General features: G+C 50.1%; 1 protein-coding gene across 1 annotated transcript in view; it reads left to right on the top strand.

The window, feature by feature from the left end:
• Arhgef37 (Rho guanine nucleotide exchange factor 37) overlaps positions 1-24483 on the top strand; it is a 43716-nt gene extending 19233 nt beyond the window's left edge. Inside the window, 10 exon segments of the mRNA XM_052742271.1 lie at positions 7079-7145; positions 7147-7279; positions 8852-8982; positions 9633-9737; positions 10375-10485; positions 11606-11935; positions 14476-14604; positions 17396-17591; positions 19152-19312; positions 22744-24483. Coding sequence (XP_052598231.1) covers positions 7079-7145; positions 7147-7279; positions 8852-8982; positions 9633-9737; positions 10375-10485; positions 11606-11935; positions 14476-14604; positions 17396-17591; positions 19152-19312; positions 22744-22953 — 1573 coding nt within the window. The 3' untranslated portion in view covers positions 22954-24483.
• Positions 24484-25330: the final 847 nt, after the last annotated feature.

Raw genomic sequence — 25330 nt, 5'->3', positions numbered from 1 at the left:
GAGATCTCTGTCTGGTTTTATTTTGCATTTGTCTTATGACAAGTTGGCCATTTCTTTGGACATTTAAGGGTCCTTTATGGGTATTTTCTTGTGAATCTTTCTGTTTCCTTTTCTGTATTAAAAATTTGTATGTGTGAAAAACAGGTTTCTCAGCTGGGCAGTGGTGGCGCACGCCTTTAATCCCAGCACTCAGGAGGCAGAGCCAGGTGGATCTCTATGAGTTCGAGGACAGCCTGGTCTACAGAGTGAGTTCCAAGACAGCCAGGAATATACAGAGCAACTCTGTCTTGAAAAAAAGACAAAAAACTAAAACCCAAACAAAACAAATAAAATTCCTCATTGCTTATTTGATTTATTTATTGTTGGTTCTCATCTGACCTTTTTCCCTTTTATCACAAATTTAGTAGTCCTTTAAAAAATTTTTACATTTTTTGACAATTTCATACATGAGTATTGTATTTGCATCATTTCACCCCACCTTCCCCTGCCTTCAGCTCCTTCTGGGTCCCATTTAACTCCCTTTCAAACTCATGACCTCTTCTTCTTTAATTATTATTGTTACATATATATATACACACATATGGTACATATGTATGTTATATACATGTAACAGTAATATATGTTTTGTTTTGTTTGGTTTGATTTGTTTTTTTTCGAGACAGAGTTTCTCTGTGTAGCTTTGGAGCCTGTCCTGAAACTCACTCTGTAGCTCAGGCTGGCCTCGAACTCAGAGATCCGCCTGCCTCTGACTCCTGAGTGCTGGGATTAAAGGCGTGCGCCACCACTGCCCAGCTAATGTTATCTTTAGATAACAATAATATATGTATACAATACATATACATATATATATCCTGCTGAATGTATTTAGTGTTGCTCATATGGCTATGAGCTGAGATCATGTGTATAAATGAGGGTTAACCTCTTGGAGCTGGACAACCTCTCAGGGGCTCACACCTGGAGAGGTCTGATTCTTCCTCTCTTGGCAGCCATTGGTTGCCTTTAGCGCCTCATCTAGAGGGTTGGTGTTTTTTTTTTTGTTTGTTTTTTGTTTTTTTTTGTAAGAAGCCAAAGCAGGAGGATTGCTGTGCGTTCAAGGCCCACCTGGCCTACATAGCAAGACCATATATCATAAAACCCAAACTTGGCTGGGTATGTTGGCACACATTTTTAATCCCAGTACTCAGGATGCAGAGACAAGAGGATCTCTGTGAGTTCGGTTCGAGGCCACCTTGGACTCCATAGAGAGTTCCAGGCCAGCCAGGGTTCGTAGTAAGACCCTTTTTATAAACAAAACAAAATACTACAAAGCCAACAACAATGAAACCCCAGAAACAACCACAAACCTCCAAACAACATTTAAAAAGCTTGCCAAGTGGTAATTGACGGTCAGTTTTTAGAAACCAGGCTGGTGGAGGGAGGACAAAGGGGTCATCGGTACCTTCCTCAGGTGTTCCTTTATGCTGGAGAGAAAGAGGGTTGAAGCAGGTGTGTGCAGGTGACGTCATTTCCTGTGAAGCCCCGCCAGCCTTTCTCATTCCTTATCTTCCACTTTTCAACCCCTGTCCTGCTACCAGAGTCTCTTTTTCAAGATCCCACGTCCAAAAAAAGAAGAAAAAAAACCCGATATTTTCTTCTCATAGGTCTCGAAAATGTCGGCTTTTGCAGGGCCGTTATAGGAGTGAGGCAGATTACAGAAGCGGGGAAGCTAGAGCCCAGCATAAGGGTAGTGGAGACTGTGGGAAAAGAGAAACAACAGACTCTGTGTAGAGCATGGCATGGCCTTAGGAGATTGTTGCTGTCAGTAGCTGTCAGATAACCACCCCGAACAGTATCTTAAAACAACAAGTACTGGGCTAGTAGGTTGGCTCAGTGGGTAAAGGCATGTGGTGGTTTGAAAGAAAAATGGCCCCGATTAGGAGGCGTGGCTTTGTTGGAGTGGGTGTGGTCTTACTGTAGGAAGTGTGTCACTGTAGAGGCAGGCTTTGAGGTCTCATATATGCTCAAGATACTGCCCAGTGTCTCAGACAACCACTTCCTGTTGCCTGCAAGGTGTAGGACTCTCAGCTCCTTCTCCAGCACCACGTCTGCCTGCAGGCCACCATGTCCCACCATGATGATAATGGACTAAACCTCTGAAACTGTAAGCGAGCCACCCTAATTGAATGTTTTTCCTTTATAAGAGTTGCCGTGGTCATGGTGTCTCTTCACAGCATTAGAAACCCTAACGAAGGCAAGGTACTTGCCTGCCGCTAAACCTGACTGTCTTGAGTTCACTCTCCAGAATATAGCGGAAGGAGACTACAGACTCCCACAAGCTGTCCTCTGGCCACACACATGTGCTGTGGCTCACACATGCCCACGTACATGCACTCACAAATAAACACAAAAGTATTAAAAATAAGGCATTTACTTAGCTTACACTTTGCATATTATCAGTTTAACTGGGCTCAGCAAATGAGCCTTCTGCTCCTGGCTGAGCATTCCCATGTATCAACCATCAACTGCAGGTCCACTTTGCTGATTTTGCTGGGCTCCTCCAAGTATCTGAGACACAGAGTCAGCTCAGGTCTGGTCACGTGGCCTGGGTGCTTTGTTGATGGTCACAGGGCTCTAGGGCAAGGGGAAGGGCAAGCCATTGGAATTCTCGGCCATTGAGATCAGTTTCATAGCCAGTCCAGAAAGGACCAGGGAAATGAACAGCACGGGTTGAGGGGGCTTCAAAGTTACAGGAAATGCAACATTTGAAGCCTTTTGCCTTTGCAAACCATCTGTGTGTATGTTGTGTCTCGGAATGTGAGTCCCCTCTGACCAGAGCCGCTGATGTTTCCAAAGCAGCAGAAACTTAGGTGGGACGCTTCCCACGTGTTCTGTTCTCTCCAGCCATGCGTGAAAGCAATAATGAGGTGGCGGCGAGGCTGCTGTTTGCCCTGTTTCTGCAGGTCTGGAGCCAGGCTCGCATGGTGGCAGATCTGGCTCAGCCCCTTTTAGGGAGAGCCATTTCGCATCTCCAACCCAGTTTCCTTATGGGTCTGGTGGGAGTCCTAACGGCACTTGGTGGAGCGTAGACACACGGTACAGGGGACACTAAATATGTCCCAGCTATTCTAGTCAGCTCAGCCAGGCAGGAACTGTGTCACACTGCAGTGCTCCGTCCTGTCCGTCCCGATGCCTCCTTTTATAACAAATATTAGATGTATTCATTATCCGGCAATAAATCCTGGAAAATGGACCCTACCTATATATATATGAACCGGGAAAAAGTCAATATAACAGTAACTATGATATGAAGGAGGAAGAGAAGGAACGCTTTCTCTGGTAATGTGGGTTTCAGTGGGCACTCAGGCACCACAACTCCAGAAGCTGTGAGGAAGCACTCTAAAATTAGCTTGCCTCTCTGAGTAGCAAGTTAGCTTGGAGGTCAGAAGAGAAAGTCCCGAAGCTGTTCTGCTCCAGAAGAACAAGCAAATGAAGGAGCAGAGGGGGTGTGTGCCCAAGGATGGCAACCCACAGGGCAGGCAGTCCTGACTTCCTTGTGTAGGGGGCACTAAAGAGAATACAATGGCTCTCCCGCCTGGGAGGTAGGGAAATGAGAACGGATGCTATCCTCAGTCTCACGTATCTGCCTAGTGTTGTGTTGTGTGACTGGACAGAGTCTGGAGTCCCAGAAGTATTCCGTTCTGGAGATCACAGTACATTCTGAGCCCCCCTGTTCAGGCGCTGAGTGTTTAGAGGGACACGTGAGACCCCACGCCATTCTGCAGCACAGGTCTGTATGCAGGGCGCTGCCATTCCCAATTAGCTTTCCCTCTTTGCCTCCAACTTGCAGATCAAGATGTGAGCTCTCAGGCTCTTCCTGCTGCCATGCCATTGTTCTAACACTCTACTCCTGTGAGCTCCAAATTATTATTATTTTTTATCCCGTAATTTGCCTTGGTCGTGGTGTTTTATCGCAGTAGTAGAAAATTAAGACAGTGCCTCGAGATTCTCTGTGATTTCAGAATGTGTACTGACGACTTTTCACCTTTGTGTGGGTTAGCAGTCGGGGTAACCTGCGCTTTAAGACAGAAACAGACGAGGCAGGGAGGGCTGTATTGGGAAGGACCTTTCACAGAGTGGTGTGGGAAAGGAGGCTCGGCAGAGGCCGCTCGGCACTGGGAGCCGAAGTTTTAGAAGGCTGCCTAGTACAGCGGTGTTTGCAGAAGGCAAATCACCTCTGTTTTCCATTATCAGCTAGCTGTATTTATTTTAAATATGAAAGTCATATTCAAATCATACTCAAATACGTGAAGTCCGTTTTCCATTGGCTGAGGGATTAACAGCCTCTGTTCAGTTTTCTTCTGTATAGTTACAGACAGAGGGACGCAGAGGCGGGCAGAGAAGCAGCCGGGGGGTGTTGTTATTTTTAAAGAGACTCCTAGGCTATTGTAGAACTTTCAGTTAATGGTAGCTGTGACTATTGTCTCACGACAGTGTGAAAAATTCTTCATGGTCCTTCCAGGACAGCTCACACAGACTCTACTCACCCATTCTTTTACTGTTAGATCTTTATTTATGTATTTATGCAATCATAGAGTTGCTGAACAGCTTACCTCTATCCTTGTTTGCTTGAGCCAAGATTTCTGTGGGTAGATGTTGTGTAGGCCGGGGTTGGTAGAGCAAAGGATTTGTGTGTTTCAAAAATTGCCCAACTGTCCAAGATCTCAGCCAGTGACGCTCCCATGAGAATGTAAGAGGCCCTCTTCTGTCACGCTCCCCCAGCCTTCCAGGGGCTATTGCGCCATTCTTTTTTTTTTTTTTTGGTTTTCCGAGACAGGGTTTCTCTGTGTAGCTTTGCGCCTTTCCTGGAACTCACTTGGTAGCCCAGGCTGGCCTCGAACTCACAGAGATCCACCTGGCTCTACCTCCCGAGTGCTGGGATTAAAGGCATGCGCCACCACCGCCTGGCTGTATTGCGCCATTCTTATCGTCTATATGAGAGACTGCATACAGTTTTCCTCCAAGTTACTTTAAGAAGGCTACAAATGTGGGTGGCTTTTTGTACTGGCTCCTTGATAACGTTAAAAAAAAAAATGCAGTCATCTCTCTAAGGACCCCTTGGCCTCTGATTTGTACTGTGGTGACAGTTGTCCCTGGGAAGCAGCTGGCTCTTTCCCATGGATTGTCAGCATAGAACGGAGTTTCCAAAATGCCTGCCCACAGTCATCTGAGCTCAGGACACCCTCGGGGAGAGCAGATGGACAGTGCAGGCACAGTCCACCCGCTGCCACCCCGGGGCTCCCACCTGCCATGTCTATTCTTAGCCTCTGAGTAGCTTCTTTCCAGAACATTTGGTCTGAAGGTTTTCCCTTAGAAAGAAGTTGAGGGCTCCATTATAGGGTTCTGGCAGCTGGCCCCTAGGAGCATTTGTGGGGCTTGTAGGACACACACTGAGACAGTTAGGGGCTGGGATTCTATATGCCTGCTGGAGCTGCTCCCCAGGTGCCCTTGACCTGGGGAATCCTGATGAAACCCCAGACACCCAGCAGTAGGAATCTGGTGGTTACTGGTGCATTAAAGCCATTCCTCACAGTGTTTTTAAACAAAATAACATTTTCTAATAAAAATTCCAAACTTACAGAAAATGAGGATGATTGACGAATATTCTCACACCTACCACCTTAAATGAGAAAGTTAACATGTAAATATCTTTATCTATTTTTATATTAAACTATTTCAAGGAAGTCGTGAGTTTTCCCCATATATTCTAAAAATTATGTTCCCGTGGTTTTTCAAAACATTTTCAGATTAAAAATTTTACACTTATTCATTTATTTATATTTATTTAGTGCATGGGTGTGTGTGTGTGTGTGTGTGTGTGTGTGTGTGTGTGTGTGTGTACATACATATGTAGAGGTCAGAAGACAACTTGTGGGAATCAGTTCTCTCTTCCACCATGTGAGGTTTGGAGATTGAACTCAGGTCCTCTGGCTTGGTGGTCACCACCTTTACCTGTTGAGCCATCTCACGGGCCCGCAAACTTTTGAAAAGCACCAACCTATTTTGTTGGTTAAAAAAATCAAGTGGATGACCTCTGAGAGTTGTTCTTGGGATGTTATCTGAGTAGAGACATGAAGTCACAGTTGAGGGCAGTTGAACATGTGAGTCTGGAGCCCTGGGAAGAAGATAGAGATGGAAACGGAGGCTGGGGTACATTAAAAATCTAGGACCACATGAGGTCACCAAGGAAGCATGGGGAGGAATGCTCTAGCATCCGACAGGAAGAGTAGCCCACGGAATGAGAAGACACTGGACACAGGGTCTCTGGGTCCTGCTGAGTAACACCTGCCGAGGAAGAGCATGTGGCCAGCCATGTTTGCTCCTGAGAGAGTGAATAGTGTGGTGATAGTGTGTTCCCCCAAATATTGTGCACCCTAATAAACTTATCTGGGGTCAGAGAACAGAACATCCACTAGATACAGAGGCCAGAAAATGGTGGCACACACGCCTTTAATCCTATCACTTGGGAGGCAGAGACCCATCCGGGTCTCTGTGAATTCAAAGCCACACTGGAAACAGCCAGGCATGGTGACACACGCCTTTAATCCCAGGAAGTGATGGCAGGAAGCAGAAAGGTATAAAAGACGTGAAAACCAGGAACTGGTCGGTTAAGCTTTCAGGCTTTTGAGAAGCAGTTTAGCTGAGATCCATTTGGATGAGAACTCAGAAGCTTCCAGTCTGAGGAAACAGGATCAGCTGAGGAACTGGCAAGGTGAGGTAGCTGTGGCTTGTTCTGCTTCTCTGATCTTCCAGTGTTGACTCCAGTACCTGGCTCCAGGTTTGTTTTATTAATAAGATTCTTTAAGATTCATGCTATAGAATAGGGCTGATAGATCACTAGATTTTGTATAGATCGAGAATCCAGTCCCAGGAATGGCTCTGTCTGCCTGGTCTCTAGACTCTGTAAATTACAGAAAGGGCCACAGGGAGACAACGGACTGCCTGATCTCACACACTGAGCTAAGGGCTGGGCCACCACCCCAAGCCCCCTAGTCCCCTAGAGGATGGTTTTTACCTGCCTAATAGCAACCTTCTCCCTCAGGCCGCAAGCTGGACCGTCAGGTCTCAGTTTCTTACTTGTAATTCCTCTGCAGAGGATTACCAAGTACCCCCCTCCTGCTGCAGAAAATCCTGGAGAACACACCTCTGGATGCCAGTGCCCACCCTGTCCTTCAGAGAGCTACTTCTGCCCTCCAGGATGTGAACAGCAATATCAATGAATACAAGATGCGCAAGGAAGTGGGTAAGGACTTGTGTGCAGGGGTGCGTCAGGGCCAGCATTTCTAGTTCCAAAACTCATCCTGCCATAGCTTCATCTAGAATGAGAATGTGGGGCTTGGGTGAAGTTCAGCTGATGGGGTGCCTGTCTAATATGTGTGAGGCCCTGGGTTTAACCCCCATCACCGCTGGGAGGTAAAGTGGTGTGTATAAATGTGTGGGGTGCATCCACCTCTTAGGTTGCTGCAGTAGAAAAGTTTGCAAAATGAAGCAGTGTAACCAGGCGGTGGTGGCACACACCTTTAATTTCAGCAGGCGGGAGGCAGAGGCAGGCGGATCTCTGTGAGTCCGAGGCCAGCCTGGTCTACAGAGCAAGTTCCAGGACAGGCTCCAAAAGCTACACAGAGAAACCCTGTCTTGGAAAAAAAAAATGAAGCAGCTACCATGCATCAAGAAACTCAGTTGCCCACTAAAAGCATGATACTGAAAATTTAGCTCATGCTTACTTTTTTAAAAGTACTTTTTATTTTTTGTGTGTGTGCGCGTGTTTTACTTACATGTATGTCTGTGAACCATATACTTGCCTTGGAGGCCTGAAGAAGGTGTCAGATCCTTTGGAAGGAGAGTTACAGGTGGTTGTGAGCCACCATGCATGTGCTGGGAACCAACCCAGGTCCTCTGGAAGACCAGCCAGTGCTCCGACCCTCATGTGTAGTTTTAAAATAATTACCTCAAATTCACAAATACCTGTGGGGCAGAGTGTGATACTTCTATGCACATATACAATGTCCAGGGATCAGATGGAGTGGTGGTCAGTATGGTTTTTTGTTTATTTTGGTTTGGGTTTTTGTTTTTCGAGACCAGGTTTCTCTGTGTAACCCTGATTGTCCTGGAACGCACTCTGTAGACCAGGCTGGCCTTGAACTCAGAGATCTGCCTGAGTGCTGGGATTAAAGGCCTGCACAAGCACCACCTAGTTAAGTGTATGTATATATATATATTTTGAGGCTACTTCTGGCATGCCTTTTCCCTTCAGCATCTTATTTGATCCTTGCAGCTGCTGAGGTCAGCTCTGTTAATCCCGCTTCCCGCTGGGTAAACAGAGTATGTACAGTTTGCTTGTAGTCACTGGACTGTAAGAAACAGAGTTGGGTTTCAAACTTAGGCCTGGGGTCCTCAGCTTTTCTCCCATGCTTGCTTCATCACTCATGTGGAGAGGGAGAGGTGCTGAGTGAGGAGAGGGGAATATGGTCTTGATTGGTCTTGATAAAACTGGCTGGGAAACCCCAGAAAAATGTCCCTTTACACCTACTGTCTTACTCCCAGCAACTCTGCAAGATGGAGTCCTCATTTTACAGAAAGGAAAACTGGGGCCCCAACGAGTTGTGACCTGTTAAAAGTCCAGTTAAAACCCTCTTCAGCCAGGACTCATACCTAGGACAATGAGGAGCCGGGTCCTGGGTTTTCCTTTGAGACTTACCACTCTGCTGGACATAACTTGATGGAGCAGAGGGTCAAGTCAGGAGAATGTGGGGCTGTTGGCTCACTGGGTCAGCCTCAGTCACCCACCATGCCCTTTTCTTCTGTGTCCTGGCAGCTTTAAAGTATACCAAGGTGGAGCAGCTGAGCCTCCGGGAGCGGCTGGCCCGCATCAACACACACACTCTTTCCAAGAAGACCACCAGACTGAGCCAGCTGCTGAAGCAGGAGGCGGGGCTGGTAGCCAGGGTGAGAGTGTGTGTTGGTGGAGAAGACAACAGGGATGAAAGCAGGGGGAGAGGTACCTGTGGAAAGTGAGACAGCTGAGGCTGAGAGTGAGGGACCACCAAGGGGCACGCCACCTTTTTACTTATAGAAGAGCTAGGCTCTGAGCGTGGGCAGAGCACCAGTCTGAGCAGTTCCTAGTAGCTGCTCAGGCTGAGCAAGTACTTTTTCCACAGCAGTAGTGTTGGAGCCATGGGGCTAAGTAGGCATTCTTATCTCATTTTCACACAAAGAAGCAGAGCCCGCCCCCCCTGCCCCCCACAGCTACACAGCTGGGAAGCAAGTGAGCCAGGGCCTCACACTTCAGGGTCTTGATTCCGTCCGTGGTCTGAATGCAAAACTACCCGACTACACTGCTGTTTGCTTTTGAGATAAGGCCTTGCTGTGCTATCCAGCTGACCTCACCATCCACCTGCCTCAGTCTCCTAGGGGCTGGGCTTACAGGCACGCGCCACCATATGTGGTTTCCACAGCTTTTTAACTGTCCCACTCAGTTGTAGAACTGGGCGAACTAGCTTTCCACGGTCCCGGTGGCTTCCCGAGGCAGGGAGAACAGCTGCACACTGCCCCCGTGTGGATCTTCTGACCCTCACACGCATGGCTTTACTTTACAGACAGAGGACAAGGAATTCGATGACTTAGAGGAGAGATTCCAGTGGGTGTCTCTCTGTGTGACGGAGCTGAAGAGCAATGTGACTGCCTACATGGATAATCTGGAGGTGAGAACCCTCCAGAGTTCGAAGGCCAGGCCCACAAGCTACAGAGGTACCAACTGCAGGGACTCTGGGGTGAGGTGTCAGCCAGGAGAGCTGGCAGGCACACTGTGACCCGTAGCCACAAAACTGGGGGCTAAAGGCAGCTTCTCAGCCCACTGGAGTTTTCGTGGGCCAGGGTCGAGGATCCCCCCGGAACTGGAATTACAGATGGTTGTGAGCCACCACATGGGTGCTGGGAACCGAACCTGGGTCCTCTGCAACAGCAGCGGGCGCTCTTAACCACTGAGCCATCTTTCCAGTCCCTGGCCTTTTCATGTTTAATGCATTGATTTGAATAGGAGCAGTTCGTTGGCTTACAGAAAAACACGAATAAAATCTGTAGACCGTGCACCTGGCAAAAGAATCATCCAGGTGTGATGATCACAAGCCCCAAAGGAGGGAAGAGATGAGGATTCCAGCTCAGAAAAGCCTTTCTAATCCCCCAGGGTGGGCAGGGACAGAATGGTGTATGCGCTTGCTTGTTATGGGGCAGTATGTGGAGGGCCTGGAGAACTGCTTGGGAGGGCTGCTGAATTGGGGGTTAGGAGTAAGACGGCCATGGTGGGACCTAACCACCTGTCTCTGTTGGCCCTGGGCTCAGACTTTTCTCAGCTTCCGGCCACACGAAAGGAGTCTGGACATCCCCGGAGGACCTGCGGAGCAATACTGCAGCCTAGCAAGGGACCTTCAGCTGGGGGCTTTCCTGCAGTTTGTAAGTGGGATTTCTATCTCCCATTCCCCATGCCCCTCCCCATGCATGCACGCTCCTTTGATAGGCAGGTGGAGGAGCTGACGAGAGCAATATTTGGAAGTCAGGCGCTTATACAATTGTCATATCCAGCAGGGAGGGAGTGCTATTCCTGCACTTATTGATAAAAATAGCCCAACCGATGTGCAGTGAGCTGCACCCTGTACTGGGCGCCATGCCCACCTTTTCCATTCTTGACCTCATTTACCCCTTGACGCGTGCTTTGGGTGAGATACTATTAATAGCCCCATTCTGCTAATGGGAGCTCGAGGCCCAGAGAGCGCCATCTTCTGGGTCATTTACACAGATGGTGTTTGATTCCCCAAGTAACATTCTATGCAAAAATCTATTTCAAGCTCTTTACATAATAACAACACTAAGAAGTGCCAGGGATTGAGAACTTCCCTGGGCTGCACTCTGTGTACGCTACATACCATCCCCATTCTCAAATCATAAGCCGAGACTCGGAGAGGTTAGAGCAAAGGCTTCTGAAGCTTTTCCATATCAACCTCATTACCTGAGGAACTTTGATGTGCTCTGGATATATAGGTATATATAATAGGCATACAAATTTACTGATAATAAATCGTAAGGAATTTTATTTGAAAACAATTGTTTTTACTATTGATTAAAGGTGAAAGCAAATCTGTACACTAATGAGATGATGTGCTGTTTATTTTTATATATGGAGTTACATCTTGGCCTAATATTTGATACGTCTATAAGATCTCTAGACACAGAACATCTCCAAAGGGTTTCGGAGTTGATGAACATTTTGATTGTATAATCATCAATGCTGAGACCATCACTTCACATAAATACACATTTCAGAATTAATTTTGGGTCATTGTACATTCAGAAAACTTTCTCCGTTGCCAAATCTTTTCAATACCTGTATTCAGTCACAACCTTACATGGATGGCAATCCGCAGTTTAGGCAGCCGGAGATGAGGATATGCTACAAGTTACAGCTGGTCAATGGAGGGGGCCTGGAAGCCCAGCTCCCTGCCTCCAGCACCCTCGTGCCAAGCCCCTACCCTTTGCCATCTCCTACCCCAGCTCCCAAGCTCCCCTCTCCTTGCAGAAGCAGCGACTGAAAGGCTTGGTGTGGCAACCACTGTGCAGCCTGGCCAGAGCCCTGGCTGGCCCTCAGAACTTGATCAAGAAGCGTCTGGACAAAGTCTTGGACTTTGAGCGAGTGGAAGAGAAACTGTTGGATGTGGGCAGTGTGACCTATGAGGAGCAGGCGGCCCGGCACACATACCAGGCACTCAACTCCTTGCTAGTGGCTGAGCTCCCACGGTTTAACCAACTAGCCATGCAATGGCTGAGCCAGATCCTGTGCACGTTCGTGGTCCTCCAGAAGGACCTGGCCGGTCAGGTGCTACGCAGGGCAGAGAGCAGCATGGCCCTGGTAAGGCTACTGGGACTAAGGCCGCTGTGGAGCCTAGTCATGCAAGGCCCTAGCTGTTGTCAGGGCAGAACCAGAGATAAAGGGAGCTAAATAGGCTGCTGGGACCCAGGACCCAGTGGGGACCCTTGAGATGTCTCGCATGCCCTTTCTCTCTGCTTCACCAGAGGCCAGGCTGGACTCTAGGCCATCCTAGGTCATCCGGGGACTCAGGAGCAGAGAAAGTTCTACTGAGAAAACAGCAGCAGACCCATCCCTGGAGGTTATGACGAGATGGTGCCAGAGACAGGAGTCTCTTCTATCTAGTCAGGAGTAGATGTGTCCAGCTGGGATTCCCACCAGCACCTGTAGCAGCCATTTCCTGGAGAGCACTTGCTCTGTGGCTGTTTGGACCCGTTTCCAGGTGGTGCCTCACTCAGTCCTCAAAGCAGTTCTACACAGCGTGTGGTCCTTTCGTAACAAGCCAAGGCCCAGAGAGGTAAAAATGCCTCCTGCAAAGATGCGCAGGTGACAGTAGGTTCTGGTCTCTGACTGTGTAGCGACTGGACTCTGAACACAGTGCTCTCGAGTCTTTCAAAAGGAGCTATCAGCTGAAGGCATGAACAGAACTCAAAGAGCTCCTGCACCAACCACCACGTGCAAACGCACAGTGGAGTATTTAGGTCTGAGTTGGTACAGGAGGGAACTGGTGGCGGTTCCACATCTTTTTAAAGATTTTTTTTTTAGATTGGTTTATTATGCATATAGTATTCTGCCTGCATGTATGCCTGCAGGCCAGAAGAGGGTATCCAGATCTCATTACAGATGGTTGTGAGCCACCATGTGGTTGCTGGGAATTGAACTCATGACCTTTGGAAGGGCAGCCAGTGCTCTTAAACGCTGAGCCATCTCTCCAGCCCGCGGTTCCACATCTTGCTCTGTAATGTCTATGTCATAGCTGAATGGCTCACGAGTCAGGCCTTGGGAGCCATTTCCAAGCTCTCCATTCCAACGTTTGATTCCCCACCCCCGACTCTCCCTCATCCCCACTTCCTACCTCCTTATCTCCTCCCCACTCCTGCTAACTTTCCAATCCAGGGCCCTCATCCCTCCCTCCACGACACGGCTTGAATGTCACTGTGCCTCTTTCTACTGACTCCTCTTCAGCTTGGAAATACCTCCTCAGCTGTCCCCCAGGCCTCTCTCGGTGTCTGGCACACAGTGACAGATGAGCCAGCCTTTTCAGGAAGAATTCAGAATTCTTGCGGCTCTGGAGCAGTGGGAACTGTTCCCCTCCCGACCCTCAGTACACCAGCAGAACTCAGGACACATTACTGCTTGGTGCTTACCAGAGCCTGCCTTCTGCTGGAGCGATGGGGAGTCATGGTTTCCCTCAGTCGGGGTTGTGGAGGGCAAAGATGTGAGTGGTCCCTCTTCTGGCCCTCAGTATTTAGTATATATATATATCTATAGAGGGCTCTGCCTCAGGCATACTTTTCGAGTTTAAGTAGGCACAGGGCTGTGCAAAAACAAGAGTGAATCTGATTGGATAATCTTTTACTACCTTCCAATTCCTCCCTTCCCTACCAGTCTGCAGTGTGGGTGGGCAGGCCTAAGGATGCCAGTAGCAGGGAGGTTTACAGCCATAGGAAGTGTGTGGTGGTGGGGGATGGGGGTGGGGAGCGGTGGGTGGCGGTGTCTCCTGATTGGTCTGTGCTATGGACGGCCTGGGCCCGCCTAGGATTGCTGCCAAACCTCCCTTGAATGTGTCCAGTGGGTCACTCACCTGGCCTCACTCCTGTGGTGCAAGGCCTGCGTGGTAAAAGCAGTCCTCTCTCTGCAGCCCAGGAGACAGGTTCTGTGTCACAAGTAAAAGCAGCGAGTCTGGCAATAACCCAGAGGGCTGGACACGTCTGTTGGCTGTGGAGTCTCACTCTTGAGCTGTCTGATGAGAATGTGGGAGAGCCTTAACAGGGTGGAGACCTCATGGGAGAACTCAGAACTCCCTGGGTTATAAGCAATATAAGCCATGCCAAAGTAGCTGAAGCAGAGAGAACAGAATGACCTGAACCCAGGAAGCGTGAGGGTTCAACCACAGCCACTTGTCGACCTGTAATGTCAGGACTCTGCCTTTCTCTCCCTCTCCTGCCTGTTTTCCTCTCTGGCTCGGCTGGTTTTCAGGCAGGCTTTGATTCTGTGTGGTAGAAGATGGGAAAGACTCCAAGCCCGTACCTTTACCCCTTGGAATCCGAAGGAAGAGTAACACCCATGTTCTGAGCCTTCACACACTGCCTCCGACAGAAGGGGCCTGGCCCAAGTCCATTGTTCTCCCTTGATCTAATCTCAGTGGCTTAGGGGACTAGGGGACGGGATGCCAGACCCAAGACTAGCCTGTCATGACGGCAGAGGTACTCCACCCCATGGAGAGATGCTTTCTTCATGGAAAGGGGGTTGGTAGGCAGACAAAAACAGCAGCCAGACGTCTGGGACTAGAGGGTAGGTGTCCAGGGATCCCTTGGCCCCTTCTCCTGCAGAGGCTCTGCTGACAATGTCTTCCCACCCAGCTGCCTCACCACCATGTCTCGGAGCCGGACTTCCAGAAGCTGCTGGAGGACTCACTAGGCCAGACCAGCAGCCAGCTCCGCCTCTTTCAAGAGAACTTTGAGAAGGTGCTGCCGCCCCCCACCACTCAGGTGAGTGTCTCTCATCTCTTGACATCAGCTGTTCTCATGACGTAGTGGGTGAAGCATCATCCCTCTTTTCTCTTATTTCTTTCCCCTGTTACACATGGAAACATTTCTTCTTGTCTCTCCTTTTGTGAAAATAAAACCCATATTTCAACACACACACACACACACACACACACACACACACACACACACACACACACAGAGGCTATCTTCCAATCCGCTTGAACAGCATACCTAGGCAGCCTGTGCTATTGCGTGTTATTTTACGTTCTGTTGATTATTCTTTAAGGATAGATTTCCATATCCCTCGAGCTGGCCTCGAACTTGCTACATCGCTAGGGCTTAGAACAAGACAGCTGGGATAGGGCTCCAGGAGTCTGGCAACATCTGTATTTGAGAAGACTGAAAGTGCATTTAGTCACATACGAAATGTGAAATCCCACGCCAGCACCATGACTCCCCAAAAGGGACCAGAGGCTCCAGGGTGCAGAGAAGCCAGGGAAGGGCCTAGCAGAGTGGGGTAGGTAAAGACGGGCTTCATGGCTGTCAGAAGGCAGAGGGTACAGTGTAGGGGGCTGAGGGCAGCCACTTGGGGGAGGCTCCCTCCTGAACCTCCCTGTTCCATCCTCATTCCTCAGTGAGGCCAGTGGAGTTCTCTCAAGGAGGCCACCGGCCCTGCAACCAGGCGGAAAGGGAGGGGACGTGACTTCTTTCTCTTTCCTCTTAAAATCTTGCTTGTTGGAAAAGCAATTTGTCCTTGCTGTAGAAAACAATTACAAGTCACATGAAAGCAAAGTAAAAGGAAGAAACGCGTGGTCCCCTGTGTTGCAGTTTGTAGGGAGGGACAGCCCTCGCCCATCCTCCCTCCCGGCACCACAGACCTCTGAATTCTTCCCTTTTCTGACTGCAAGCATAAAAGCAGACAGAAATTGGGTGGCCCTGGACAGGGGCAGTCCTGGTTATCTTTGTGTACCTTCTCTGGGGACTCCCGGGAGCTGCTCTACTCTGAACTGGTTGGGACTGGATGGATTTGAGAAAGAAGGCACCAAGTCTTATGTCCCTGGTTTTGTGATTTGTAGTGACTGTTTTTTGTTGGCCTTTGAGACAGATCTCACTCTGTAAACCAGGCTGTCCCAGAACTCAGATCCGCCTGCCTCTGCCTCCCAAGTGCTGGGATTAAAGGCGTGCATCCTGGTTCTTAATGCTGACTCTTCATCAACACTAGGACGAGGGTCTATGCCCAGATGTGTCTGGTGGACATGGATATCTACTTGCCCTATACCCGACACCTCCCTACTCCAAAATAGCCATATGCAAAGCAGTGCATACATACAGTGTAAGTAGAGAATATGGTAGATGTATATATTCACACATTTGGTTTCTCCTTGGTTTTACAAAAGGGGATAATCAGCTGGGCGGTGGTGGCACACGCCTTTAATCCCAGCACTTGGGAGGCAGAGCCAGGCGGATCTCTGTGAGTTCGAGGCCAGCCTGGGCTACCAAGTGAGTCCCAGGAAAGGCGCAAAGGTACACAGAGAAACCCTGTCTTGAAAAACCAAAAAAAAAAAAAAAAAAAAAAAGTAAACAAAAGGGGATAATCACACCTGAACCCCTTCTTGATAGTACTTTTGATGAAGATAGTGAGTGGAAAAACAAAGGAAATGCAGCTTGGGAATGAACTGAAATCCTCACTCCCAAATCTCTCTCCCCAGCTAGATGGTAACTTCTGTCTGAGCAGAACTCTACTGTCTGTCCTCGCTACACCGCTGTACAGTGTCCTCACTACACTGGTGTACAGTGTCCTCACTGCACCGCTGTACAGCATCCTCGCTGCTCTGGTGTACAGTGTCCTCACTGCGCCGGTGTACAGCGTCCTTGCTGCGCCGCTGTACAGTGTCTTTGCTGTACAAAATCTACTCTGGTGCCTTGCACACAGTAGGTGCCCAATACTTGTGGAGTGGAAGCTCCCCGAGTCACAGCTAGCTGTCCTTCATCCATGGTGTGCCAGCGGCTAGTATGGTCTTGTATTGGCCTCTGAAGATGCCAGATGGCTAAGGCCGGGCATACCATGAAGCCCACAACCTGGTGTGGCGCAAAGACCTGGATAAGACATTTCCTGTGGAATGACTTAGCTTGGGGGCTATGCACAGAATTTAGGGCCCAATCCTACCAGTCCTGTAACTGGCAGATATCCACACTTAAATTAATTGGAAGTTTCTTCTAAAACGCCATTGGAAGCTGAGAGCCAGCCGTGTGGTAGAGGGCACAGTTGTCCCCATCAGTGGCCCCTTCGGTGACAGCGCCAGGGCTGGACAGGATTCCCAGCTCTCAGCTCATGGTGACACCGGCCTTGACACTTTTCGTTTTTCTTTATTAAGAAATTTTCTATTCACTCTACATACCACCCACAGATCCCATTTCCTCCCTCCTCACACCCCCCAGCCCTCCCTCCCAAGCCACCCCGCATCCCTACATCCCTCAAATCGAGGTCTCCCATGAGGAGTCAGCAGAGCCCAGCACACTGGGCCGAGGCAGGTCCAAGCCCCTCCCCACTGCACCAAGGCTGCACAAGGCGTCACACCACCGGCACTGGGCTCCTAAAAGCCTGCCCATGCACCAGGAACGGGTCCCGATCCCCCTGTCTGAGTGCCCCCCAAACAGTTTGAGCCAAACAACTGTCTTCCGTATCCAGAGGGCCTAGTCCAGTCCCATGGGGGCTCCACAGCCACCAGTCTACAGCTCATGCAGCCTTGACACTAAACTCAAGCTCCTGTGCCTGTCTCTGTCCTCCCAGCCGCTCCTCCCAGGCTCTGAACACCAGCTTCAGGCTCTCCTGACCAGATACGGCCCCGGGAAGCTATACCAGGTGACGAGCAACATCAGTGGAGCTGCGACTCTGGACCTGACGCTACCACGGGGCCACATCGTGGCCCTTCTACAAAACAAGGATACCAAAGGCAACCACAGTCGCTGGCTGGTGGACTCAGCGGGTATGTGGGCCTCTGTAACCCCTTCATCTCCGTTTGAGAAAGCCAGCTGCCAGAAGCTGGTCGGGAGGCATGGATGCTCTTGTGTGCCGATCTGGCTGTGCAGATCCAGGAGGGATGAGCTCAGCGACAGACGCAGTAGCTCAGTCAGCTTACCGTGACTCGGTGGTGCATGAAATGTCGATAAGAATCAGGGGTAGCCTCTCCCGTCCAGTTCGTGGGTGCTGTGCAAGCAAGACAAGCCTTCGAGAACCTACAAACTATTGGGTGATGCAATGTGTGGAAGGGACTCAAACAGTACCTTGAAAAATACAGCTGTGTGCTGAGAAGGCGTGCTTGGATTGCAGCCACACTCTTAGAATCTGAAATAGGACTCAGACAGTAAGATAGCTCTACTGGTCATGGCCTTGGCATGTGCCACTAAGGCCTGGGGGTCATGTGTAACTGGGATGAAGGGAAGTTGTCCTGTGAGCCCAGGATAACAGAATAGCCCAGCGGCGTATTTTAAATGTGGGGGTTGCACAGGATTATTGTCGGAGACCCACAGGCAGTCGTTTCACGGCTTCACGGTGATATAATAGTTACTTAAGTACTTTCATGTGTGTTATAAAAAAAAACGCAGCTAGTCCATAAACTCCTGATTACATTGCTATTATCGTATGGCATAAGGCCAAGCTTTAAAAAGCAAGCCAGTTTTTTAAAAATTGGGTCGAGCAATGTGTGGTGGGGCGGACCTACAATCCCAGCATTTGGGAGGCAGAAGCAGGAGACTGACCGCAAGTTCAAGGCCAGCCTAGCCATGTAGAGAGATCTGGGAACTGTACAGTAAGACCTTGTCTACAATAATAATAATAATAATAATAATAATAATAATAATAATAATTTTAAGAAATAAATAAAATAGGAAATGCTACAATTGAAAACCACGTCGGTGGAGAAACACGACAAGGAGTATTCGAGGGAGGCCTGGGGCTCTCCTAATTGGGTGAGCTCAAGGAGCGTGGAGCTTCTCTGAGCTCAGCTGCATGAGCAAGAGACAGAGGCGGTGACAGTGTCACAGCCTGACCTCAGATTGGTGTGAAGACTGTAACCATCTGGGAAGCGGGAAGCAATGGACACTCATGATGGCAGCATCTGGCCAGTGCCAGGGTAGGTGCTGGCCAGAAGGAATTCAGAAGGACGGCATCACCAGTGGAAGGCAGTCCTGGTCCTGAGGAGAGCTGGGGAAACAGCCTTGCTCCGGGCGGCCACGAGAGGGCCATAGCAGTAGCGCCACCAATGGGAAACAGCTGTCATACCAGCCCAAGGATGAATTTCATCTGTCAGATGCTTCAAATCCTGTTGGCTGGCTGTCCCAGTGGAGAGAGCCTCTGTCACTGGCGATGAGCAAGCAGCAGCTAGGAACAGTGAAAACAGAGTGGGGGGTGGGGTGGGGTGGGAGGGAACTCGCAGGGTTCCTGGATGACCTTGTACTATCCCTTTAATGCTGGGAAGCCAGGCACTCACATTTACTAAGCATAGGGGGCTGACTGGCAGATATTGAACCCTCTGCATGTTTCCTAGGTCATCGGGGGTACGTACCAGCAGGAAAACTTCAGCCATACCACCATATCATTCCCAGTGAGAAGGAGCCCAGGGGCCAGACAGACATACGTGAAGACCCCTGTCTTCCCACTGCAGAGCCCACCCAACCCTCTGTCCCCACTGTCCCGCTCACAACCCAGGTGAGTCTGGAAGAGGGCTGAGGGCTTGCCTCCCTCATCTGCTTAGACGAGGGCTCGGATTTTTTTCTCTACAGTTACGGGGCCTGCTCCCTGTGGGCCCACCTCCTTGTGAGGTCAAGCCGTGGCTGGTGATAACAGTGATAAGTTCTTATCCTGGCCAGGGGTGGGACCCAGAGAGAGGGACTTCCCATGTAAATACCAGGGAGTTAATCCATCACCTCCATCAGCCTAGCAGAGGGGAGTCCTCCATTCACTCAGCACTTGCCAGGTGTGGTACTAAATGAAAGTGAGAGTGATAGACCAGGAGTCATGGTCCTGCTCCAGCTTCCAACCCTCAGGGAAACAGTGATTCGATTATCATCGGTGTGAGTAAATGCAAGGTTCCCCAGAGTTCCAGGCACAGAGAGGCCTTCCTAAGAAGAATGTGTTTGCCTCACCTAGGAAGGGTACAGAGGAGTTAACTGGATAAAGGGGGTCAGGTGGGGTGCCTGGGGTATGAGTTCTCAGAGAGCACACACAGTACATGAGGAGGCCCAGTGATAGGCGAGGAATTGATGAAACCAGAGCCTGGGGGTATAGAGAGGACAGGATGTAGTGAGGTGCTCCCTGCGAAGACTGCAGGGCCAGGCTAGCAGGACCCTGTGGTCCTTGAAGAAGGTGTCAGTCTTCCACATGAAAGCAGTGGGGAGCACAGACACACTTGTTCGTGGAAGCATTATTCCTAAGAACCCAAGCATCCATCGATATAACCAGGTAAACCAGCTATGATAGAGTCATGTGTTTTTGGAACTCTTTCCCTGGGGAGATGCCAGCAAAAGTGTACTCCCTCCTCATTGGCCAACCAAAGTCTAGTCCCACCAAAGTCCAAAGTGAGGAACTGTGACTTTACTGGGCTTACTTATAGGAGATGGATGAGCTGTTACTCTTAGGAACGTGGGTGACCCCAAAGCAGCTGGAAAGTCTCACCCCACTGTAGATGATGACTTCCCCAAAGCTGTAGAGGTGGAATCCCCCCTTCAGTTAACTGTCCGATATCTACATACTTTAGCACCTCCAGACACCGTGACACCATGTGCAGTTAGGGCAGAGTCACATCCAAATGGCCGTGAGGTACAGGGGGAAAGTCACTGGAATCTCAGAGGAGGCTCCAGGGTCCTTCCTCACACTCCTATGAACTTGTGTGCCTCTTGCAAGTCATTACAGCTGCTCTGATGAAGACAATAGCTCTTATTACTGGAGGGTAGGGGGTCTATGGCACTGTGGACTAGTATATTGAGATAAAAATGAACAAAGTGGGTCAGTATTGGCATGTTACGACAAGGATGAGCATGCTAAGTGAAAGAAAGGCCGAAACACATGGGTAGGATCCTATGATTCAAATGAATGTTCAAACTAGGGAAATTGGTGGAGAAAGAAAGAAAGTTTTGGTGTTTTTTTTTGTTTTTGTTTTTGTTTTTTTGGTGTGTGTGTGTGTGTGTGTGTGTGTGTGTGTGTGTGTGTGTTGTTTTTCGAGACAGGGCTTCTCTGTGTCACATCCCTGGCTGTTCTGGAACTCGCTTTGTAGACCAAGCTGGCCTCAAACTCACAGAGATCCTCCTGCCTCTGCCTCCTGAGTGCTGGGATTAAAGGCGTGCCCCACCACTGCCTGGCTAGAAAGTAGGTTTTTTGTTGGCAGAGGCTGAGATGAGGGGAGTGATGTATTTTGAAATGATACAGTGGTGATGGTTGCATGTATCTGTGAATATACTAAAAGCTACAGAACTGCATACTTTCCAGGGATGGCTATGATGGTATATGAATGCCATCAAAAGGAAAGAAGGAAAAAATAGAAAGATGTGTGGTAGAGGTACAGATCAGTGGCAGAGTGCTTGGCCTGAGCAGAATAGCCCTTCAGATCTGGGGAGGAAGAGGCTACCGAGGCCCTGGTGCTCAGTCCCCAGTGTACTGCAGGGTTTGGCTTTGCAGGGCCAGGGTCCTTGACCCCCTCAAGCAGCCCCTTAGGGTGTCTTGGGAGGACTGGGCAGACCAGTAAAGCCAAATGGGTCCCGTTGTAGACATTCACAGGGTCTGCTTTTAGCAGTCAAGGGAGAGCCACAAAGGTGAGAAATGAGTGACAGAAAGACTTTGGACAGAGAGGGGTGGGTCCAGAGGTGCTGAGGACAGGTACGGGATGCCTTGGGTCAGGGCACTGTGGAGCTGAGAGCCAGTGTCTGGGGAGGTCCACAGCTCCCACCATACCTACCTCCTTCAGTGTCAGCCAGACATAGTGCACCGAGGACAGCAAAGAATCCCCCGAGAATCTCACTAGGGACCTGACTAGCCTACTCAGCGCCCCTCCCCCACCAAGGAAAGTGAGGTAGCTGCCATCATCCAGTCGTCCAGCTCTGGTAGATATGGATGGAATCTCCAGGAAGCTCTGCCTAGGATCTCAGTGGTCCATCTGGCCCTTCCTCCCTTTCTGGATTCTCCGTGGGACTCTTAGGGTACCTTCCCATGATGCTTATTGTTCTGAGGCTTGGCCATCATCAGTCACGCTAATGGTGAAGAGTTAAAGGAAGCTGCATTGACTGGGCCCCTCCTTATTCTGTAGCAGGCACTGTGAAAAGCCTGCTCAGGCACTCATCCATTCTGCTTCCTCAATAACCCAGAGGGTAGGATGCTGTTGTCGACACTTGGAGATGATGCAATGAGGTACAGAGAAGTCAGGCAGTGGTTTGTTGAATGCCCTCCCTTCTTACTGTTTTTTCCCTCTTCAATGCTTTGCCCGAAAAAGGAGCCATGTCTCCCAAACCTCACTACTCCTAGGTTAGAAACTGGGCTGGATCTGGGAACCTCCCTAGATGTGGGTAGGGAGAGGCTGCTGAGGCTACCCACTGATGTGGCTGCAGGGGTTCAAGGATACCTGTTCTGCCGGCAGGTGGTGGTACACACCTTTGATCCTTTAATCCCAGCACTCGGGAGGCAGAGGCAGGAGGATCTCCGAGAGTTTGAGGCCAGCCTGGGCTACAAAGGGAGTTTCAGGACAGCCAGGGCTGTTACACAGATAAACCCTGTCTGGGGGGTGGGGGGAGAAGCCCCTGTTCTGAAATCAAGCAGGCCTGACCTTATAGCTTTGTGATTGTTGTAATTGGTGAGGAATTCCCTGACTTCTCTAAGCCTCAATTTCTGGGGAAAAAAAATGGGGGCAAATACAGGGATGTAATTGTAAAAACCAAAGCCTAGAAAAGTGCTAGACCAGTGGCGGCCACATAGTAATTATCAGCCAGAGTGCTGGCAGGCATAGGGTCTTTAGTGCTAAGAATGTGCTTGGGAAGTGATGTATGACCAGCAATAGAGACTAGAGTGTGTATGAGAGAGTGGGACACCCCTGATGGTTTGAGCTTCCCTATCTACCACCCTGAATGTTTCCCGGTCACTCCCGTGTGTTTCAGGTGGTAGCAGCGTACCCTTTTGTGGCCAGAAGCACCCATGAACTGAGCCTACAGGCAGGCCAGCCTGTAACCATCCTAGAAGCCTGGGACAAGAAGGGGAACCCAGAATGGAGCCTGGTGGAAGCGAATGGACAGAGGGGATATGTGCCTTCCAACTTTCTGGCCAGGACCCCGAGCCCAACTCCCTGGGGCTGGAGTCTGCCCTCCTAGCATGCCCTCTTTGGGCCCCCCCCATTCCCGACGAAAGGGAGAGGCGTCAAGGCTGGGTGACCTAGCGGGCATGACGCAAAGCACGGTGGGAATGGGAGAGGCGAGAAGGGCATTCAGAAGGCAGCAGGAAGTGGTGACTGGGCCTTACAGAATGTCTGGTGTGGGTGGCCACAGTGGGTGGTGCCAGCATTATCCTGTCTACACAAGGAGGCCATCTATCTCAATGCCACCGCCAATGAGCTAGGGCTTGCCACAGCTCAAAGCTGGTCCCACCTGTGCCTCTCGCCTCCTTTGTGTCTAAGATGAATGTTGCCCGTGTGTCAGGTTGTTGCAGGCTGGGGCATCCCTGAAGAAGAGCTGCCTGGCCCGGTGGCATGCTTCCCACAGCTCTGCTGGGAGCTGCCATTGCTAGCTAGTCACCTCTTCTTTCTTGTTGCCTTGACTTGAGCTGCTGCAGACAGCGAACTGTGGAGAATCCTGCTCAATGGGAAGCCCTGGGCCCAGGCGATCGATCTCCGCCGGCTCTGGGAATGGGTATGACCTATGCACAGTTCCGGAATGTGTGTACAAACCCAGAGGCAGTTCCAGGGAAGAGCGGGGTTTGAGGTGGATTAGCTGGCTGTGTGAGGCAATGGTGTAGTCTACTGCTGTTTCCTTGGGACTGGGAGAAAAAGGGACTTGGCAGTCACTCATGGAGGAAGCCCTGTGAGATGGGTGACTACTGGCCTGTTGGGCTGGGTAGGTGAGGAATAGATTGGTTTTCCAGTTCTGGATTGAAGAGGAGTGGGGGGAGCCCAGGTGGCCTAGGTTTGCCTCTGAGGCTCTGGAGGCAGCAGAGGGCTGAGGTTAGTGGATGCGGGGCCTTAGACATAGGACGTAACTGCAGTTTTCCACCTAGAAAGAACTAAGTCATAGGATGCAGTAAGGATGGCACGAGGCTGAGGATGCGGAGGCCCCTTGTCAACCAGGAAGTGTGACACCAATACCAATATGGTTAGCAGTGTCAGGATGGCCCGGCCATTGGCTGGCCTGGGTTAGAGTGGAGCAGTCATGTTTGCCCCCTCTCATGTCTATGCCAACAGTGCCCTTTCTCTTCACCCCAGGCTCTGTCTCAGGTCCAGTCAGCATGAATGAACACTTTGAGACATGCCCTATGAGGGGATTTTGTTTCTGTGAACATCATGGAGTGTGTGAGCTAGCAAACTTATGACATCACTAGGTGCTATGATCTCATGGGACCATGACAAACACACAGCCATTGTCTGTAGCTGGCTGTCGCCTGGCACACGACAGGACAACAGTCTAGGTAGCTCTAGTCCCAGTGCCGAGTACGTGGTGAGCAAGGCATTTCTCAAATCTGGAAACAGAATCCCCCACAAAAAAGGAGATCCTGTTCCAGGATGGCGGACCCACTGGGGCCGTGTTGGGTGTAGTCACTACTGGGTAATATCCCTAGGCTGTTGCTTTAGGCCAAGAGTCGTTGGAAGATCCCGAGAGAGAGAGAGAGAGAGAGAGAGAGAGAGAGAGAGAGAGAGAGAGAGAGAGGGAGAGGGAGGGAGGGAGGGAGAGGGAGGGAGGGAGGGAGGGAGGAAGGGAGGGAGGGAGGGAGGTGACCCACTGTGACCTTTGTACAGCTGACCAATTTGGAATCAACCCTCTTGAGACAGTGTAAAACGGGCGACCATTTCAGTGTTGTCAAGACTACATCTGCTTTACAGCTCAAGTGCCTGTTTGTTCGTGCTGACTTCTGAAGGGCTCTTGAGAAAGACGTCCTTGTCTGTGTCGGACGGTCTGTAATGTGCCTCCTCTGGGCTTGTTAAAGCACGAAGACGCTGTAAGAAGCAAGAGCAAGACTCCCTGGTCCCTTTCCCAGTCTCAGGTTCGCACAAAGATGCTCTCTGTTCACTTTTCCTTTCCGTTTCCTTCTCAGCCTCCTGATAAAAATAGGAAGCACAAACAGTTGACAAAGCAGGGGCTGTGCTTGCGGCTACCACACATTCCTCCTGACAGCTCATTGTGCATGGAGCCTCTCGCTTGGGGTTCTTAGCATGGCTGCTCACTGCAATTACCTAGGTAGCTCTAAACTGTGGCAGACCGGGAGCCCGCCCAGAGAAAGCTGCTGTCTTTGACCTGGGCGTGGCTGTGGCTTTGGGCTTCAGGAAGGTAACCAGGTGAATCTCACATGCAGCCACCTCAAAAACCTCTGCCCTAGACACACAGAGGTAACCAGGTAGGCCTGGGGGCAGAGGTAGGAAAGGGTGTGAGGTTGTGCTCCAGCTGAGCTTTGCGCTAGCTGTCTAAACAGGAAGCTTTAGAGGCCGTTTGAAATAGGACAGCCTGTTCTGTCAGGTCCCAGAATATGTATTTATTAAGTGCC

This window comes from Peromyscus californicus, unplaced genomic scaffold, assembly GCF_007827085.1.
Source record: "Peromyscus californicus insignis strain IS unplaced genomic scaffold, ASM782708v3 Scaffold_17__1_contigs__length_78620276, whole genome shotgun sequence".
In the NCBI taxonomy this organism is placed as follows: domain Eukaryota; kingdom Metazoa; phylum Chordata; class Mammalia; order Rodentia; family Cricetidae; genus Peromyscus; species Peromyscus californicus.
Note: the sequence above shows the minus strand (reverse complement) of the source record. Positions and strands in the feature narration are given on the sequence as shown.